The sequence below is a fragment of the Phyllostomus hastatus genome, unplaced genomic scaffold (assembly GCF_019186645.2).
Source record: "Phyllostomus hastatus isolate PE091 unplaced genomic scaffold, TTU_PhHast_1.1 phas_contig_58, whole genome shotgun sequence".
Classification (NCBI taxonomy): domain Eukaryota; kingdom Metazoa; phylum Chordata; class Mammalia; order Chiroptera; family Phyllostomidae; genus Phyllostomus; species Phyllostomus hastatus.
In genome coordinates, this window is record NW_025333916.1 from 41,669,266 (window position 1) to 41,691,080 (window position 21,815).

The following is a 21,815-nucleotide window of genomic DNA, read 5'->3' on the forward strand; positions in this document are numbered from 1 at the left end:
CCTTAAGCATAGCATTTTCCTAAATTCTGCGAATCATTCCAGTGAACTATCAAAACGACATGGGAACCCTCGTGTTTGTAGCCAGTTGCTCAGAAGTGCTGGTGGGCTGGAACCCCTGTGCTTAATTTAAGGCTGTTAGAAGTGAGGGTACTGTTGTGGGAGCTTAAGCACTTCATCTGTAAAGTCTTTAGTAACTCCAGGTAGTTACCGGCAGGACTGCATTACAGCCCTAAAGATTTAATGCAGTCTCAAGGCATGTGACTAGCTGGACAAGTACACAACACAACAAAAAAAAAATCATACTTTGATTTAATGTTTTAAAATCTGCAGCCATGAGTAGAGTTATAATTTTAACTTTTAAAAAGGATATTGTTCTAAAGTAAAACTAATTAAAGTTCTTTAAATGCAAAACAATATCAAGGAATGTGTATAATGTTAGCATCTTACAGCCTAGGATAATTTAATGTACAGTTCCCCAAACTCAAAATACCACTGCTGAGTCACTGCAGGGCGGGGCTGACCTTCCACCCAGACTTTCCCACCATGACACGGTATGAAAAGTACTCATTTGACTGACAGCTGTCCAGGATTGAAAATGCCACCTCTCAAAGAGGAACATTATAGACCTGACAGTCTTATTTAGAAACTTAATCAATGGTCTTAGTTTATTGGCATTTGGCAGTCACCAGTTACAGTGAGTGAGAAAATGCCATGATGCAGCTATGATGTAGTCAACAGTTTTCACTGCTCTTTGGTATTTTCATTCCGACAACTAAAGAACAACACAGTTAACCAAAAGCAAACTTCTTGGGATTTGGATTCTCCTAAAAACTTTCCTTCCATTTTAAATTTATAAAATGTGTCTTTTTGTTAATGCATGACTTGTTCTAATACAGATATGAGAGGTGATTCAATAACAACTAAACCCTGAACTGACATTTAAGATTTCCTCTCCAGTTTCAATAGGTTTTTGGTTTTTTTAAATAGTAACAGGAGAAAACAAACAGCCAGCCACAGCAACAGGTCATTCTTGGCAGCTTCACTGACAAAGGCAATGCAAATTCAAGGTTTTGGGTTTGTTTGTTTGTTTTTCTGTTACTCTTCAATGATATGATAGGGTATTAACTTTTGTATGTTAAGATTCTAAGATTTTATTCCTTGTTGCCATTGATAACGTGAGCTGTTATGGAATGTTAAGTCAGGGAACGAGAAGATAAAAGTGACAATATAAGAACCAGAACATGAAAAGTAAACTGTAAAAGAATTAGACCTGAGCAAAGACCAGGTGGGGAGTCCTTCTGGCTACTGCCCTGGTGTGGAGTCAGGAAGAAGTGGATTGTGCAGCAGAGAGCAGGGAGAATGAAGAAAAGGAAAAGATGTGAAAAGTGTTTCCTTAGATACATTAGCACCCCTTGATCCAAAAATGACTCCAATGTATCTAGCCTAAAGGCTAGAATAGTAGTAACACCCACAGAAAAGCAGACAGTGAAATGGAGGGTCCTAATGATTTGATTTGACTTGTGACTAGAGCTTTAGAAATCTCTTCTCTCCCTTTCTCCCTCTCTCTCTCTCCCTCTCTCTTTCTCCCTCCCTGTCTCCCCCTCTCTCTCCCTCTCTCTCTCTCTCTCTCCCCCCTCTCTCTCCCCCCTCCCTCTCTCCCCCTCTCCCTCTCTCCCTCTCTCCCTCTCTCCCTCTCCCCCTCTCCCTCTCTCTCTGCTCCCTCCTCCCTTCCTCCCCTCCTCCCTCGCTCCTTCTCTGTACACTTCATAGACCTAGCCTTGCCCCCTGATAATAGTTAACCCCTGAGGCAACAGAACACAATAGCCCAGACCTAACTAATAGTCACAAGGTCTGGACCTCTGTTGGGAACCGCCCTGCCTGGTATCAGAAGCTGTAACCCCTACCAAGGCTAAGGCTGAGGGAACAACCTTGGAACCGTAAGCCACCAAGGACACAGGCATATCACCCTGGCAGGAGCGCTGCTTCTGCTGCTTCATTCATAACTGGCCCCCAATGCTTGGTCGGTTAGCCAATGATGGGTAAGTTTCCCCAAGGGGGGAACAATCTAAGACAGGCATGATCACATGGCAGGCCCCCAAGAAAGAACTTTGGGGCCTACAGTGAAAGGGGGTGATGGACCCTCACCCCTTGGCTTTGACATAGCCTGAGTCCTCATTGTCTGGGAGAAAATCTCCTAATCTCTTGGTTCCCTTAGTTCACTTGCTCCACCTAAGCCTGAAACAATGACAGGGTGGTGCAACCCTGTGCTGAAAAGGGCAGGTTCCCTGGGTGATCAGGCCTAAGAAAGAATATGTAAGATCCTGTGAAACCTGCTTTGTTTAGAATGCTCTCAGTTGAATGATAAGGGTCCAGGAAAGAAGTAAATTTGTTCCTCAAAGTTTTACGGCTCTTTGACCCTGACTCAAATAGGCCCTCAGACTTCCTTGTTATCTATTGTTTGATCCTTACTTCCTAGCAATGAGTAATGATCTTTACCTGAATTCTTATGCAAAAGAAACCAATAAAAAGCCTCTCTGGTGGGGGAATGGGGTACGCTCCCCACTAGATAGAGTGGCCATTCCATTCCTACTTCCCCACAGGACCTGGTTGTCTCTGTGTATGTTTGTCTCGTGTGTCGACGAGCCATCCACAGCGTTCCACGGTCACTGCTGGCCGGTGGCTGCATCAGACCTCTGACCGGCTTAAGACAACATCTTGACCTAAGTCATGTTTCAGCTCCGAGTCCTAAGGTGGAATGACCCCTGGCTTCTTTTCCATGAAAGCAGACAGAGGGAGGTCAGAGCAGTCCTCACAGCTGTCCTCCAGACTTGAAGAAATGACATATTACCCTTACCTCACTTCCAACCAATCAGTTTCTAACACAACCCCGAACTCCTAATAAAGCCACTGTGTCTTGTGATTTTGTCCTATATAATCTATAAACTACACATCACCCAGGAGTCGGATCTTTAAGAGCACAAACACACCTGTCCTCTGGATTGGCCAGTCCTATAATAATAAACTGCTTCCTTTCTTCACTGCCAACTGCTGCTCACCCATGTCTCTGGGCCAGTGCAGGCAGGCAGATGGACCCAGATACTGGGGTTTGGGAACAACAGTTAAGGAGAAGATGTAGGATTAGGTGGAGGAATAATTGATATTTCTTTCAGTCAGTTTTGTAGTTTGCATGTTCACAGGCTTTTCTACATAGATCTTTTAAACAGGATTAAGGCCTTTATCACCTTATATAAGCTGTTTGTTTCTCCATAATTTAAGATGTGTATACATTTTCATCTCTCTAATTAGAGAGAAACTCTCTTGTGGTTGAATAACAGAGATGATGGAAGATGACTAGGGGATTCACCACGGCTGTGGGAGGGGAGATGCAGCTCGGTGAACACGATGAACAGTGGTGAGGCGTGAGCAACCACTTCATCAGAAACCTGGGCTTCCTGAGCAAACCCAAAGAGCCAGTACCTGAAACATTAGTGGGGTGGTTGCAGAAGAAAAGTTCAGACTCTTGATCATGTGACTTTCAGGATCGTATTTTGACATAAATCCTTTGATTATGACCGTTTTGGCTGTTCCTTGCTCGCCAATTAACAGCACAGCCTATAACAGAAGTTGAAGGAAAAAAATCCAAGAAATACAATAAGATGATTGTCATGGGCTGAACTGAGTCCCCTCCCCCAAATTCATATGTGAAACCCGAATCCCTCGTCCCCTCAGAATGTGACAGTGTTTGGAGAAAGGATCTTTAAAGAGATAAGAAATGGCTTAATGAGGCCATTAAGCTGGGGGCCCAGTGCAACCTGACGGCACCCTTAAGAGAGGAGGAAATGCGGACACACGAAGGAAGAGCGGGGACGCTCGCACGCAGGCCCCGGGAGGACGTGGTTAGAAGACAGCCAGCCACCTGTGAGCCAAGGACGGAGGCTTCAAAAAATAAAAAAGCGAAGCCTACTGACACCTTAACCTTGGACTTAAAGCCTCCAGAACCATGGAAAACAGAAAATGTGTCTTGTTTAAGCCACCCAGTTTGTGGTATTTTGTTACATCATTAGCAGCAAACTAATATAATAATTCAAAGAGAAAGTTTCTCTCCAGAAAAACAAGTCAAAATTCTTCTTCCTCCATGAGAAATGATGAGATCTGGTCAATGCTAATTTTGTCCTTGGAGAATAATAAAAGAAGTATACTAAATTTGGATAATATTTACATTTATTCTAAAGAACAAAATAAAGCATTCTCAAACAAAGGCAAGATGCTTTGTGTTTTCAAGTGACACTTTAAAATATATGATTTTTAATAAAAGTTAAAGAGCCATACCTTGCCCTGTTTAGCAATGGTTTTAATTAGGAAGTCGGTCCTCACATTGTCAACATTCGGCACCAGGATGGAGCCATATTCTGGGGTGGCATTAGATGGATACTCATATTCCTCGGTACATGTGCTCCAGTGCATCCATTTGCCTGAGACAAACAGAAAACATTCACCTCTTCATATTCCTATTAGTAATGTAACTAACTAATGAGCAGACATCCTGGACATCTCGTGAAGGCATCTTCCAAAAACTCCCCCAAAAATAAAAGATCATTAAAATCAGAGGTCTAAGTACTATTTGAGTACATGTTAGCTGAGTCAAAATTTCCCTAGGAACTGTTCCAAATTGGTACTATTAAGAAATATTTCAAAGTATCCTGAAATTTCTTTTTAAACATGTAGATTTTCAATAATATAGAGCATATGTAAAAACACAGAATACTGTGACAGTAGTATGTACCCAAAATCTTTTTAAAATGTTTAATGTCACAAACTTTTCATTACTCACCTCTGTCATTGTTAAGACCAAAAATAAAAGACCCTAGGATGCCTTATATAAATATCGTATACGTATGTATTTCATATATTTGCATATATGTACTTTATATATATGGATGCACATATACTTAAAGTATATGTAGTTGTAGATGTATAGATGCACACATATTTGGTAAAAAATATACTTCACACTGTAATTTTTATATAAATTGCTAATTGTATAAAATGAATAGCTGAACTTGATCTGATTGGGGGATTTTTCAATTTTTTTTTAATTCATTAAAAGTTTAGTATACATTTAACAAGAGGAAAGTATACATTCAGAACAGAACTGAAATAAATATTTGGAAAAGAAACAATTAGCTTTCTTCACACATGAATATTTCTACTTTAATTTTACAGTCAAGAGTTTTAATAACCACTTAGAAATACACATATGGCATATAAATATTAGGCATTTGTAAATAACTGTTCCCAGGTGTCACGTATGAGGGAAGCGAGTGTCCTCACCATCGGAAGTGACGTAATAGTCAAACATGGTGTCATCGGCCCCCACTAGAAGCGGCAGATCCAAAGGCAGTGCTTCCTGAGAACGCAGCCAGTGCTCCAGCCGGCGCCGGCCATCCAGCTCCAGCAGGGCCCCAATGCTCCACATCAGGGAGAAGACGTACAGCCTCCCCAGGTGCTCCGGTGTGACCTCCACACCTTGCTCCTGAGCGCAAAAGAAAAAACTTCAATTACTTAATTCTCAAACCAAAACTTTGCTTGGAGGTTTTAATAAAACTGGAAAAGGGTCAACATTTGTCCCACCCCAAACAAAAACAAAGGAAAGGTAAATAAAACTGGGGAACAAATGCAGAGTTGATCTCTAAAAATACCAACCACGCTGATTTGCAAAATAAATTTAGAATGCCTATGGGATGACTGTGAACCTGCAACTGAATTACAAAACCGTGGCTTGCTTTGTGAAAAAAAAAATGTTTAAAAAGAGAGAGACAAACAGACAGGCAGACAGAGAAACACAGAACATGCAGGGACATGTTTCAAACATTTCCCCTCCCCCACAGCTCTAACAAAATCAACTTCAAATATTGAGCTCTCTGCACAGCATGACTTCACTAATAAGAGAAATTCTCCAGAAAATTGAGCGACTTACCTTCAGAGGTATGAGGCCTTGCAGCATGTTAATGCTCTGCATGATTACGAAGGCCTCCAGCATCTCCATCTTGTATTCTAAGTTCTGAACACTGAAGCGGTACAAGTCGGGAAAAGATTTGGTGTACAGCTGACGAAGAATTTCAGCTTCTTCAGGCGATCGTTTCTTAAGAAAACCCTGGCAGTTTACAAATTCAGGCATTAATTGAATTTATTAGCACATCAGGAAAATGGCCATTTTAAGACAAAACATTTAAAACATTGATTAATAATATCTAATGATTATATTGTACTTCTGATGGACCAAGACTTGCTATAAATTCTTTCATGTATTAGAACTCATTTAATGCTCAACACAACTCTAGGAGGTAGGAGTTATTCTTGTCTTCCTTTTACATAGGAGGAAACTGAAACCCATGGAATCTAAGTGACATGCCCAAGGTGCCACAGCTGGTGGGTAGCTAAGGCCACAATTCAAACCCAGAGTCTGGCTCCAGCATCCACACATTCATCCACAACACTGCACATGAGCTCAAGTCTTGAAGCCAAGATAGAAAAAAAGTTTCCAGCTCTTCAATAAAATATGCTAGGAGAAAATGAGGAGGCAATTCTATAGAAATAATGTTTTTAAAGAAAACAGAATAAAAGATGAACAAAGGAAATCCATGCCCAGATTTTACACAATGGGAAACAAAGATTTTTACAAATAATTGTTTCTTTTGAATTTGTCCAATTTAATTAATGTAGAAAATATCAAAGAATCTTCAGGAAAATAGAGAATTTAATCATTTGGGGAACCCAATATTAGGAAAGTGCATGTGATTCATAACAAAATAACAATTAACACAAAACAATATTTTCTTACATTGAAGAAAATTCCCTTGGCATCAAGAATCAGCTTATTCTTAGTGACTCCAAACAGAAGCAATAAAATATTGGTTTCAAATTACTCACCAATTTATGAATTTACCATGGTTTCATATCAACAAAAGCAAACTACAGCACTGTTCAGTTGAAGGAACCAAAACCATCATACACAGGTGAGTAACCAGCCTGGTTCCCTGGAGCTGAGACTCCCGTGAACACCAAACGTCCCCATTGCTCTGTCCTCTAATAACTCTTTCAGAGCAGCCTTGCACTGCCCTAAACGTGTCCAACCTTTGATTTTTGAGTTTTGCTTCTTCCTACTCATTTGTAGGAAGAAACTGCATTATCTAAAGGCATGTAAAATATTAGGTAGGTCTGCCATTAATGGAAATATCCTATTCAGCCTCAAAATGGGCAGGATATAATAGAAGCCTATTTCATAAACAGCACTCTCACTATTCATTAGCTAGTAACAATAAAGTAGTTTTTAAAGCCTTTGTGAATTGGTAATATTTGCAGAAAATTATATAAATACATTTTGACTTGGAGTTCTCTGTGTCTGTAGTTACCAAGCCTGAATCTATATTGTGCTTTAGAAAAACAAAAACAATTCCTACAACCCTTCTCCAAGAGATTCTAATGTGATGGGCTTGGGGTGGGAGCCAATCATCTGTATTATAAGAACTGTCACTGGTGACTATTTTTGCAAAATCAGGGTAAAGAACACTTGCTTTGTATCCTCCTTAATGAATGAATAATTTAATTGTAAAATTTGAAATCTCTAGAAGCAATTTTAATGCCAATATGTTGGTATTATTTTGCTGTATAATCCCCTCCTTCCCATCTTCATACATGACCAAATCTAAACCCTTCAAGCTGGGAGTTGTACAAATTCAGAAAATGCATTATTATAAGTTAGGATATACCCATACAAAACAGAAGCACAAAACTTTAATGGCAATACAAACTAAACATCTACTTTATCCAAATTATGAATTTATAAGTTTTCTATCAAGGTCATCTCCAAAGAAATTATATAAATAAAAATAATAAATCTAACAGTGTCAAAAAAGATTTTTAAATGGTGTATCTAATAAACATTCTGCCTTACACTGTATATCTATTTAATTATAATCTAATTATAAGCAATATACTCTAGACTCTATTGATGATAATAAAATACTTTATCATGAACTGAAGAGAGATTATCTGAAATATCATTTCTGAGTAAAACTTAAAACTAATATTATAACTACTGAATCTAATAAACATCCCTTACGTGCAATTTTAATAAATTGTCTTCTTCAAGTTAATATTCAAAGATGGTTGCTCCCAAACTGTATGTGAATGAGTACCTTTTAAAAATGTCAAGAATCCCCAAAGTGATAAAATTAAATTTTATGTATTCAGTCACAGTCTGGTGGGGTTATTGATTCACCGGGGCCTTGCAATTACTCCACAACCCAAGGGTTGGAAATCGCAGAACATGATTAGAAAGCACTGAAGAAACCTTCATGATGGTAAGGGGCCATCAGGGGTAGAATGTCCCAGAGCACTCAAGGATCTTCCACAAACATTAGCATCAGAATTCAATTACACCCTGCAGGTCTGCAGAAAAATCAGCATGCACTCTAAAAGAACAAACAGCAGAGGATCTGTTTTCCTCTTGAATTTTACAAAAGAAAGACTCCAGTCATACCTCAAGAATAGGACTCCAGTCCAGGATGGAAGAACTCATGAAAACCATGCCATTCCTTGAGACGGTAGCAGGAGAAGCATTGTCAATGTTATGAGGCTCGAAAACAATCTTGCAGTTTGGAGCCATGGGAATGCGATCACCATTGGCAAGGGTGAGAGTTTTGTTGTCATCCAAAACGGAATTCAGATTTTCAATCCAGATGGCATCTACTGGACCATCAAGAACTATCCAGATATGCTCCCCTAGATTCCAAAGGTGGGGTGGAAAAGCATGCGTACACAAATGTAGACCTTAACGAATTTCTTTAAAGAACCACCAAACACCAGTGTACATCTAAACAGAATAATTTGTTAGTTCAGTACAGACTTCATTTTTGTTATACAAAATTTTCTTTCTGAAGAAGTCCACTTTCTCCTGTGATTTTATAGAAGAATCTGTTTTTTAATTGGCTGTTCTTAACTAAGAACAACATTTCTAGAATATTCAGTGAAAATAGGGTAAAATCATTTTATTCATTACTATTAATTTTCCGTAATAGCTTTTTCTATCTATTTTACTCTTAGATGTCACAGAAATACAGACACATTTTTCAAAAGGAAAATAATTCCCTTTTTAACCAAGAAAAGTAAGGAGAAGAAGGGCAAAAAAGGTTTTACATACACTATTCAATAATTTTAGTATTTCAACATTCACAGATATTATACTGATTTAGGACTCAGTCTTCACTAAGATATTACATAGAGAATACAGTTTTTCCACTAATTTTAAAGAGCCACCAGAGATTTTACTTAGAAGTGCATGTCAAAAATAGTACTTGTAATTCATCTCCTACCTTTCTTAGCCTTCAATGTCTTCCTCCAAAGGGTAGAAAATATCCCATCAGTCCAGTCATTCGTGGCCACATCAAGCCGACCGAACATCTGTGGGGCTGTAATTGCTTTCGGATTCATCCTCATTTCCCGATGTGGTTTTCCACAATCTACACCAAGTAGATCCAAATATTAAACAGCTCAGGTGTAGAGTGAACCATCATTAAACACCATTGCAGCCATTTGCAGGGTAAAGTCAGCAGGTGTTCGAAATATGAAAATGCAAAATTACATTGATAATGTATGTCTCACTGCATTTCCAACTTGTCATAATTAGCCTCATATTTTATTGACTAAAGCATATTCGTTTTTATCTTCTGGAAAAGAAAACTGCCTCTTACCTTAGGGGAGAAAAGGATACCATGTTGGAACTGATGAGGAATGAATGTAATCTGGAAATTCTTCAGATTTCACAGCTCAAAAACCTGTCGGTCTATGGTGTACTAGATTAAATGTTATACCTGATCCATCACCTACAAGACTCCCAATCTCTCCACTACCAGCTTTGATTTGCTGGGATGTGTTCTTGCTCATTTGGAAAAATAAGCTAAACCAATGTGCCGTTGGAATCAAGAACAAACTTTGGTGGCCAACCTCAAACAAGGTATTTGAATCTTTCAAACCCTTAAACTATTCTTGAAATGTTCTGGATTCTGCAAGTAAGAGGCTGTGGTTAATAAGCAGAAAAGTTCCAAGTAAGGTTTAAAGTATCAACCATAAGATAGATGCTAAAATATTACATACTATGTGAAAGATTAACACAGGCACACATGCACACACGTGCACATTAGAAAAGGTGCCACGTTTGAAACCTACTTAGAAAATTAAACCGGACTTCTCTTTTTTTAAGATCACAAAGAGCACCAAGGCAATTATGTGCAGTATTTTATGGTGCTGAAGTTCAACTTAGTCACAATTCAGCTTTTTCAGCGAATGACAGCCGTAAGACTGGCAACACTTTTTCTTTTTAACCTAATCACAATTTACAAAAGGCCAGCAAACTCTTAAAGTGTGTGAGAGAATCATAGGTGAGACCTGGACTTGGTCTGTTTCCCATTCAAGATAAACTATCAAAAACTAGTTAATTATGGTAGTAGGTAGAATTATATCACTTTCATTTAGAATAGTGCAACATTTTTAGGAAAGTACTGTAAGAAAAAAATGCTTAACTTTCAAAATGTTGGTTCAAGTAATTCCTGTAAATTCTCCTTTTAGGCATTTCTTGAGTGCCCTCATCACTCGACCTTCACAGATTCTGCCTTAGTGCAGGCACCCTTTTCTTGCCGTCACCTTCTTTTGGACACCAGACTACCCGGCCTGTCCCTCAGTCTATTACCTAAATGACCACCAGATGGTCTTCTACACACACTCAGGGTTGACCATAGCACCATGTGACTCCCCAGCTCAATGGCTTCCTGTCACCTACAGAATAAAACCTGGGCATTCAGCATGACTTACAAAGCTCCTCATGCCACACCTACTGTACTAATTCAAATTCCCTAGAAAGCAAAGCCTGGGACAAGAATGTGGTGCTGGGAGTTGGTTAGAAGTCAGAGATAGAGGGAGACAGGAAGGAGGGTAGTCAATTAAAGGGCACATTGCTGAGTGGGCCACAGATGCAAGTCCCTCTGAAGGACACGAGGTGGAGCATTTGCCATCAACTGTTCTCCTGAACTGGTTGAGGCTATAGCTGCCTTGGAGCATTAATTCTCACCCAACCCCTGTTTCCAGGCTGGGCCAGTTCCCTAGATACAAGGAAAGTCATCAAGCTGAAAAACTGGGAGAAACCACTGGTGTTTGGGGGAGAAGCCATTCAAAAGCCACATCTATAGAGTGGGGGCAGGCCAAAGGATGGGGCTGGGCACCAACAGCACCTGCTACACCTCCTCATCTTCCCCACTCCCACCCACATACAAGTCAATTTATTCACACCAAAGCAGTTCCCTGGGGGTATCGTCTTCTCCGCATCCGTCTACATGCACAGTCTCCATTGTACCAGGAAGGCCCCTTATCCACCTGCTGCTCAGCCTCCAAACCTCAGATGAAGCGGCACCTGCTCTGTAAGCCCTTCTGTATTTCCTTGGAAAAGATTCTGCTCTGCTTTGCCTCTGCTCACAGAGTAATCATCCCAACTTTCCTCATAGTAACTCCATGATGACTTAAGAATCTGTGCCCATGTCTGTCACCTGTTACACTGTAAGCTCCTTGAAGACATGGCCATTTTTTGTACCCGTGTTCCCATTTCCAGTATAGAACCTAGCAAAACCTCCAAGCATAGAACATCAAACAAATGTAATGAGAAACATATGTGGTGAATAGGGAGCCACATACGTGGGTCTTGCACTTCTTCAGTAGAAGTTCGGCCCAATTGCATTCTCAATCTTTTGGATAATTAAAGTTTTCAGCAAGAAGCAATGTTTAAAACAACAAATGCCTGGCCTACCTATTAAAACTAAGAACAGGTTAATAAAAAGGAAATACTAAAACCAAAAACAAGTTAATAAACAGCATATAATCTAATGATTAATTCATCTTTGAAAGGATCTTCTCCAACACCAATGATGCCATACAAATTATATATTATATTATATTATATTATATTATATTATATTATACACAATATATCTGTATTGTTTAATGCTTAGTGCTCATTTTGCTCAAGTCATTGTACCAGGTGCATTTGTAGTTAAGAGAAGGCAGTTTTATAACAACTACAAAAGTATTCAGCATAATCGGAGAGGGAAAGCACGTCACTTTAAAGCTGTGCAAAAACCCCAAAACAGAACATTAACAACACACTGAAAACCATGCAGTAATCCCTCAGGTGTCAGCTCAGTGTTGGTGAAGTTGGGTGCTAGCTGCGAGTGTTGTCCTGTCTCAGTGTGAAAACCCAATAGATGGAACTTTGATGTAGAGAATTCACTTCATCCCATAGCTGAGAAAATTGAGACGAAATCTAACATGTGCAGGACCCTGGAACAAATACTGGCAAGTGCAGTGGGGCTCCAACCAGGCACCTTTCCCTGTGGGACCATGTATGATGCATTCCAACAACCCAAGCTCTGTAAAATTTTGGAACTCAACTCCACCACAGCTAAGGGGTGCTTAGGAACAGAGTCATCAATGTCTAATCAAAACCAGAGAATACAAGAATAATCACGAACATGACAATGAACATTATCCCTAGATGACCTTGGGCTAGGAACTTAGATAAGAGGCTTAGGGATATCTGAAAAGTAAATGCATTGCTTTAACTTCACCAGAAAAACACCCAATTCCAGGTGAAAAATTAGTTTATATGTATAGCTAACATTTAGTTCAATGTTGAAGATTAGAAGTGCTTTGGGCCTTTATTTAGAAGTTTTTATTTTGTTTTTGTGACCAGAAATATGCCATAGAACTTAAGTCCTATTTATGTCATTAGCCTATGGTAAATAGTTTTTGTTTTGTTGTTTCTCTGAAAATCACAGTTCCCAAGAACCTATAGATAACATTAAGTGAGGACTTACTGCCTATGAAACCTAGAACAACCACTCACAGAAACACAGAGTGGTGATTACTGGGAGTTGGGGAGAGTGGAAATGGGAAGACACTAGTCAAAGGTACAAACTTCCAGTTACTAGATTAACAAAATTTGGGAATCCAATGTTCAGCATAGTGACTACAGCTAATAATAATAATATTGTGTCATATATTTGAATGCTGCTAGGAGAGTAGATCTTAAATGTGCTCATCACAAAAAAAAATAATGGTAACTATCTATATGATGGAGCTATTAGCTAATACTGTGGTGTTAATCACATTACAATTTATAAATGTATCAAGTAAACATACTGTACACAAACTACACAATGGTATGTGTCAATTATATCTCAATAAAGATGGAAAGACATGTTTTTCCCTTAAAGTTCCTTAATGTATTCTTTCTAAAATGTGCCCAATAATCAGTAATACAGCATTCCCTCCTATGAAAATATATCAATGTATCTACCTTTGCCTCCTTTGGGGGCATTCAAATGTTTCGCAACAACTTAAATGTGTCACCCAGAGCAATGCATAATGGCTGCCCGTTACCTGTCATGGCTTTCATCAAGGTGTGGATGCAGGTGGTTTTCCCTGCTCCACTAGGTCCCAAGGTCATCATTCCATGTCGAACTCTCTGTGTTTCAAACAGCTGGATGACTTTCAGTCTCCAAGGAGGATGGTTGATTAAACCAGCTTCTTCAACCTGAAAACGTAACAACATGCCTTCAATGGGCCACATCAGCAGTGAGCCGGACTTACCACTGTGCCCAGAATAAGCACAGACATGGAGTGGGAGGTCAGGGAATGAATGGGCAGTTACTATTTAATAAGGATGAAGTTTTAGTCTGGGAAATGAAGACATGATATGGAGATGGATGGTGATAACGTTTACACAATAATGAGACTGTGCTTAATGTCATTCAACTGTTCACTTAAAATGGCTAGAATGGTAAATTTTATATCATGTATTTTACCATAATAAAATATATATATTGCATAAAAAATACACATACATAGATGAAGAGCAGGGTAAACATAACTAAATGTTATGCCAAGCTAATAAGAAACAGCTGCATTTGTCTTTGGACATTGAATGCATTGTTGATATTAATATTTTATTGAATGTATATCAAGAGCAATTTAAGAATAAAGATTTAAGTATAAAATGTATTTTAAATGTTTAATTTAAAAGATGACACTTTATAGTGGAAAAAAATCCTAGCATACCAGGTTGACTGAAATTCCATATAAACCTCAAGCTCTTTATAAATCCACTGAGTGGTTTTTATCTATCCAATACTATATGGGAGTTATTCTGTGCCAAATTATTCTACATTTAATTTCCATACCACTATAACATTAATATTATTTATATCTCCATTTTACAGATTAAAAAACTGAGGCACAGAAAAACTAAGTAATTTGGCCTAGATTAATACTTGAAAATTATGAAGTGGGGATTTGGGCCCCAGAAATTCACCTTCCCAGTCTATGCTCTTAACTAGCATGCTATGTTTAAATGCACTATAAATGATGCTTTTGTTTTTACTTAAATAATTTTGGACAATAATTATGTATCACTTTACACTATGTATACTCTTCAGATCTTTCACATGCTACAAATTACCAATGTAACTCACCTTATAAATTATTTTGTATTTAGTTTTTTAGATAATGCTACAATTAATTTGGCCACTTGATAAAGAAGCCATTTACAAAATGAACTATCACTCTTCAGTGACAAAAAAGGAGATTAAGACTTCCATACACTGATTTCTAAAGCAAAATAGCTACTTAATACTACCATATTTGATCTTTATCACAAATATCTTCAAGAGATTGAAATGTATTTTATAAATATGAGCTGATGATCATTTCTATGAAACTTTTTCCCCCAAGCTCTTCTTCATAAGAAAGGCAATTGAGACACAAGGTTTACATAATTCATTTCCGTTCCTAAGAGACTACAAAATGTTAAAGCTGCACCAAGTGTTGTGGGAAATCCAGACATCTAATGGTACAGATTACCTCAGAGCCCAAGGAAGGGATCACAGTGATCATGAGGGAAAGAAAAAAATGACAGTGAGGAACCACATGAGATCACTACAAGTGACACCGACAGAGCCACACCGCACAGGCAAGGCAGCCCACCAGCCCCTGCTGGCCTATCACACTTCGTTCTGGAATCAGGTGTGGAAGGGTTTCCACCAATAGCAAGGCCACGAGCACAGGGTCAACCGGGTGTGTGGTTGTGAGTTGGCAGGAAAAGCTCTCTCCCTGGAGTGCCACTGCCTCTCTCAAGCCAATAGTCCCTCCCCACTAGGTCCTAGGCCCCCAAATAATAACATTTAAACATTCTGAGGTTTGTTTTCCTATATTCCCTGAAAATATTAATCAACTAGTCCTTGTACATAAATAGCAGAAATCACTACTACACAAATTACATGGCATTTTTATTGAAATTAAATGTATGTATTTTATGTTACTATATTCATTAGCAACAATAAATTAAAATACACTCTCATCAGCAAAAAAAATACAACAATCACAGCCTTAAGTGGTGTTCTCAGCACCCACAGATTTGGGGGGCAGGAGCTCCATGTGATTCCCATGAAATTCACATGAAACAGACACAGTACTTGATGTCCTGTGAAGTGTTATTACCTGTCTACTAATTGCCACCTCCAGCTCAGGGTAGCCTGCCTTGTCCAGAAGAATATTTGGGAAGAGATCTTCAATCAAACTCAGAAATAAGGGTTCGTCCTCATCAATCTTGAAGAGAGAAGAACGGGAAATCAGAGCAACAATTTCGGCATAATCACAGCGATGCGCAGGTAAACTAATGATGCCTGGCACAGCCCAGATCGCTTTGTCATAACCATTAATCAGTAAAATATCATCTTCTTAGAAATTAAGGAATGTTTCCCTCATGTTTCCCCTAAGTTAAAAATTATTTTTTAAAAAAGAAAAGGGAGGAAAGTGAGGAAGAAGAGGGAAAAAGGAAGAAAACGTAAAGAAATTAAGTATGCCTACATGACAACCTTCCTATGTACAAAATAATCAGCTTGGGGTGCAGCTACACAGCCTAACATTTCTCATTTAAACTTAAAAGAATTTATAAGGGGAGGTAGCAGCAAATTCATGAACTGGAACTTGGTTCATACTTTCATTTTGAAATAAAAATATATCATTCTATCACCCTGTATACATCCACTGATGCTGGACAATTGATTACCAGTTTCTACCAAATGAAACTGAAATGCAAGAGTCCAAAATTAGTACACACTTGTAAAATTTACATACAATTTTATGCCAGGCTCTACAGACTTCAAAGGTGAGATTTTAGCTCTAAAACACACACAAAAAATGATTCAAGGTATTTAGGAATTTGACGTGGATATTTTTTAGATCCATCTGAATTCTTTTGGAATAGGCCCATGTTAGACTAGACACAAGTCACTACAAAAAGAACTGGAAAAGCATAATTTAAAGTTACGCTCTCTAGCACTTTATGTGATAATTAGGCATTTTAAATGATCGCGTTGAATAAATATTTCTACATCTCATTTGTGCTGGGTTAGTTGAACTGTTATCTGAGCGAGTGGAACATTTCCATCTGCGAATCCTACCAGTTTAGAGAGATTCATGTCTACGTGGGGACGCGCATGACAATCGTGGACTCCGTGTCCGTGGGGTTGGCTCTTTTCGCTGCGCCCAGTGTTCGCAGAACTGACAGAATGTTACGCAGACCAAAGTCATAATGTACCTGAAAAATGTGAGGTACATCAGGCTTATTTTCAATATTAACTTACACATGGAAATTATGCCAATTTGGCAGAAGACCTGCTCACCATGATGAATAAACGCTGATTTTCCTTTAGAAAACCTGTACAGTGAGTGAAGCAATAAATATTTTCATCAATACGTTTTTTAGCAAATAGAGAATTTCCAGAAGAGTCCTCTCCTGTACCATCATTAGCATTAAGCCCTAAAATCAGAATTAATAGATACATCCTGACAGGGAGAAAGGAATACATTTCCTCTTGGAGTACACATGTCCCTTCAGCTTCTTCTTAATCAGTCATCCGTAAGAATATGTCCTCGTATCTCTACAGCTAAAATCCTGAACCAGAATGAACCTGAGACCTCAGTCATGACCATCACGTATACATGTACTGACATGCAAACAGGCAAGGGTGTTGAGAAGGAGGGAATAGAGGTACATTCCAGGATTACCTTGGCCAAATCACAAGCCAAGCCCCCAGCTTTGTTAGTCCCTTAATATGTATTTAAAAACTCAATCATGCCAAATTTTACCACATATAAAGTGCATAACTAAAAACTAATTGTCTAATCACTATGGAAACTATGACAATGCCTCAAAAAAATTAAAAATAGAACTGCCATATTATCCAGCAATCCCACTTCTGGGTATATATGCAAAAGAATTGAAAGCAAGATCTCAAACAGATGTGAGTACACTCACATGTGTAGCAACACTATCTACAATACCTAAGAGGTGGAAGCAACCAAAATACCTATCAAGTGATGAGTGGATAAAGCAAATGTACATATAATGGAATATAATTCAGCCATAAAAAAGGAAGTACATTCCATCACATGCTACACCATGGATGAGCATTCAGGACACTATGCTAAGTAAAATAAACCAGGCAAAGAAAGATAAATCCTCTATGGTCTCACTTACATGAGGTATCTAAAGTAGTCAAATGCATACAAACAGAAAGTAGAATGGTGGCCACTAGGTGCTGGGACAAGGGAAAGAGAGGGGCTGTTCAATGAGTCTAGAGCTTCAGTGCTGCACGATGAAAAAGTTCTGGAGATCTGCTTCCCAGCTTTGTGCATGTATGTAACTCTATGGGACTGTACGTGTTAAATGGTTAAGAGGGTGAGTTTAATGTTGTATGTTTTTATCACAATAAAGAATACCTATAGAAAAAAAAAACAATGATCTGCTAACATAACTGGGAGCAGTTGCACCTAGTACCAATCATTTGGAGGATATATAAATAATAAAGTAAGGGCTGTAGGAGTGGGGAAGGATTGAAATACTGAGGAGAAGAGATCAGGAGTTAGTGATGTGGGAATTTTTCTACATGGTAAAAAAAAGATTTCTTTGACAAAGGAAAGATATTCAATGAATAAGGTCTTCAACAAGCAGAAGAAACCAAGAGTGATGGTGACAAAAATCGGGTCAGTCTAACTACAAAAACTCAATGGCCAGGGTCAGAAGACTCTGTCTGTGATTGAACACTTGCAAAGAAAGAAGTTTTGAGTGACAATGTAAGCTAGATGAACCTGTGAGTAATAACAAATAGATTCAAAGAAGTTTAGAATAGAGGCCACAGTGAGTAGAGAGATCAAAGTATTATATATGTGAGGAATGTTATTCACATTTTATTTGTATGTTTATTATAAGATATCATTTACCATATGCTTTTAGGAATTTTTATTTCTATGTTCTAGACATTTGTAACATAATCCCTGCCTCCTGGTCTTCGAACCACTATATGCAGGACCTGTGATGTGCTTCTAACCAATAGAATTCAGCAAAGGTGACAGGTTGCATATGGTTACATACACATGATTATGTGTCATATTAGGTAAGGTTTGTGATGGTTAATTTTATGTGTCAATGTGACTGGTCCCTGAAATGCTTGGACAGCTGATTAAACATTATTTCTGGTGAGAGTGTTTCTGAAAGAGATTAGCATTTGAATTGATGAACTAAGTAAAGCAGATGGCCCTCCCCAGTGTAGGTGGCACCATCCAAACCACTGAGGATCGGAGGAAGGCTGGATTTGCCCTCTCTGCCTGATCGTTTTGCTGGGATATCAATCTCCTGCCCTCAGCAGTCCTAGTACTCTTCCAGACTGGGACTGGAATCTACAACATTGACCCTTCAAACTACACCTCCAGCCTTCCTGGGTCTCCAGTTTGTATATAGCATATCGTGGGACTTCTCAGCTTCCATAACTGTGTGAGGCAATACCTTATAATATCTCTTTATATACAGACAATACACCCTATTACTAGCACTCACCTTGCTGGAAGCTTTTTCCCTGGCTGACTTTGAGAAAGTGTGTGCTCATGTTAGAGACACCAGGTGGCAAAGGATGGCACCAAGCTCTGTGGGAACTGGCCTCCTCCCACTGACAGTCAGAAAGAAACTGAATCTCTCAGTTTTAGAATCTCAAAAAAAAGAATTCTGCCAACATCATGAGTGAGCTCGGGAGTAGATCTCTCCCCAGCCAAGCATCTGATGAAACCACAGCCTCAGTCAACATTGACTGCAGCCTTGTTAGACACTAAGCAGAGGACCCAACTAAGTTGTGGCAGGACACCTGACCCACAGAACTTGTAGGATAATAAATATGTATTATTTTAAGTTAGTAATTTTGTGGTGACATTATTACACAGCAATAGATAACTAATACAGAAATAGTAAATGATTAATTTTGTGCCTCTCAACTCTGGAATCCCATGAAGTCAGAAGCTGCTACTCTAAACAGTGTAGGAAATTGGCAAGGAAGTTACAAGAAATAAGCAAGTTGAATAGCAAAGCTTGGCCAAATACGTGAATGAGCGTGAAAGAGAGAAGAGTGAATGACAGTGATTCCTGAAAACCACGATAACATATAAGGCATATTATGATAAATGTATATGTGGGATAAAGAGAAAATACTAACATCTATAGTGTTTTGGCTCTTCAATCAGTCCAGATAGTGTTCACCTCATTTCTATGCTGTAAGCATTAATTTCTTTCACTGTACTTCTTAATAAGACTATGCATATAAAATTATGTTTATAATGATACAACTCTCTATATCAATAAAGTACCTGTCAACAACCCCAGCCTACAATTTTTCAAAATGAAAGACTTTTACTGAGTAGAAGCATGAAACACGCACAAGCACACAGAAACCTCAGAATGCCGCACCTGCTTAGAAAGCTGCTCCTCACACAGCTTGTAGAGCGTGAAAAACTTCCTGGCCAAAACAATGTTGTCAATGAAGCCGCAGCTAGCCAACTTCACTCTTATGATAATCTGACGATCGGGGACCATCATGGCCACAGAACGGAAGTTAATCTTCAAGTTTTCGGGGAGTTCCTGCCGCCCAGCATAGCCAGGATTCTACACAAAATAAAACCCAAGGGTGAATGACGTGATCACGGGCAGCAAGCACATGTCAGCATGGTGTTAAAAGATCCATTATGGACACATCCACAAATCTGGGCTGACAGCCAGAGAATTCATTTACCTATCTTCCCCTCCCTTTCACTGAAGAGATTAAGTGGTGAGTTACTAATATGAGCTTTGTTTGACACCAAAGGCTTTTGAACTGGAGTGAAAATTACAATCCCAATTTCCATTCACAGGAAGTGGGTGACACGTGACCAAGGAGATGTATGAAAACTGTGGTAAGAGTTCTACCTCTTATCTTCCTAGCTTCCTTAGCATTCATATCTTCCTTACCATGGTCAGAAAAAGTCCAAATTCAGGGTTCATGGTCACTTTATCTCCATCAGTAAAAATAAAAGATTTTTTATGCTCCTTTTTACATGTCAAAATAATGGAAATTTGCTGGGCTGCAACTGAGAGGACTGGTAGATCGATACGGTTAAATTCATCAAAACAACCCCAGGATCCAGACTGTGCCAGCCCTTAGACAGGAAATAAAATGAAAAATTCAATTAGTAATGTAATTTTGGAGAGCCAAGAAAAAGGACATCACGCAGTTGCCAACACAAGCCAGAAATAAGCTAGTTCCGAAATAAAGTGGAGCAAATAGGTCATGCATGAGTGCCCTGAAATAGCTCACAGTGTGTGCTGTATCTGTAAACACCCACCCTGCGGGGACAGAGAAACAAGACAAAAGGCCAGGGACATTGACATTTGATCCACCCAACACTGCTAGGATTCAGATTTTCCAAAAAGTTACCCTACATGCAGCCAATTATTGAAAAATACATCTTAATAAGATATTCCACGTTAACTGAAATTTCTCTACAAATTAAAAAAAACAAAACAAAACATAACTTTCACCTTTAAAAATCCGTCCAAGCCCTCGGAAATCCATCTGGTCTGAGCAATTGAAAACCACCACATATTTCCCAAGGCATCGTCCCATATCCTTGGTCGTTTCTGTTTTGCCAGTTCCTGCAGGTCCAGCGGGCGCTCCTCCCATGCTCATCCCCAGGGCCTGAGCCAACGTGATATAACACCTTGGGGGGGAGAGACATCGCTAGAACCACAGCACCAGCCTCTAGAACATACTTGTGAAACAGCACAGTGAAATGAAACCCACACAAGATTCAAAAAACGAAGATCCAGGCCATGGTCCCTACATGACACTTCCCACACTGCATTCTAAATCACAGCTATCTTTATGGACATCAAGGAAAGAGGAGGGCATGGTCTATGGGCAATTAAGTTTGAAAATTCTTGTAAAAAGTTAAACAGCCTTTTTTTAAGATGAATACTTGGGTTTTATTTTTTAATGTTTTATTTTTATGCTATTACAGGTGTCCCAATTTTTCCCCTTTGCCCCCCTCCACCCAGCCTGCCCTCCACTTCCACAGTCAGTCCCCACACCACTGTCCATGTCCATGGGTCCTTCGTGTATGTTCTTTGACTGGTTCCTTCACCTTCTTTCCATCAGTCCACACCTACTCCCTCCCCTGTTACAGCTGTCAGTCTGTTCCATGATTCTGTGCCTCTGGTTCTACGATACCATATATTGAGAGTCACCAAGAATAAAAAATAGTACATACCAATTCCAAAACCAATTATGCAACTTCTTCACTGAGATCTACCATATCTAAAAAATAGTATTCTAGGAAACAGATTGGGAACC

General features: G+C 39.0%; 1 protein-coding gene across 1 annotated transcript in view; it reads right to left on the minus strand.

The window, feature by feature from the left end:
- Positions 1–21,815, minus strand: part of DNAH5 (dynein axonemal heavy chain 5) — a 196,427-nt gene that overhangs the window by 92,431 nt on the left and 82,181 nt on the right. The window contains 13 exon segments of the mRNA XM_045847800.1: positions 3,478–3,612; positions 4,330–4,472; positions 5,332–5,533; positions 5,978–6,154; positions 8,543–8,784; positions 9,375–9,521; positions 13,486–13,639; positions 15,601–15,708; positions 16,566–16,586; positions 16,589–16,702; positions 19,898–20,092; positions 20,435–20,622; positions 21,005–21,183. Coding sequence (XP_045703756.1) covers positions 3,478–3,612; positions 4,330–4,472; positions 5,332–5,533; positions 5,978–6,154; positions 8,543–8,784; positions 9,375–9,521; positions 13,486–13,639; positions 15,601–15,708; positions 16,566–16,586; positions 16,589–16,702; positions 19,898–20,092; positions 20,435–20,622; positions 21,005–21,183 — 2,005 coding nt within the window.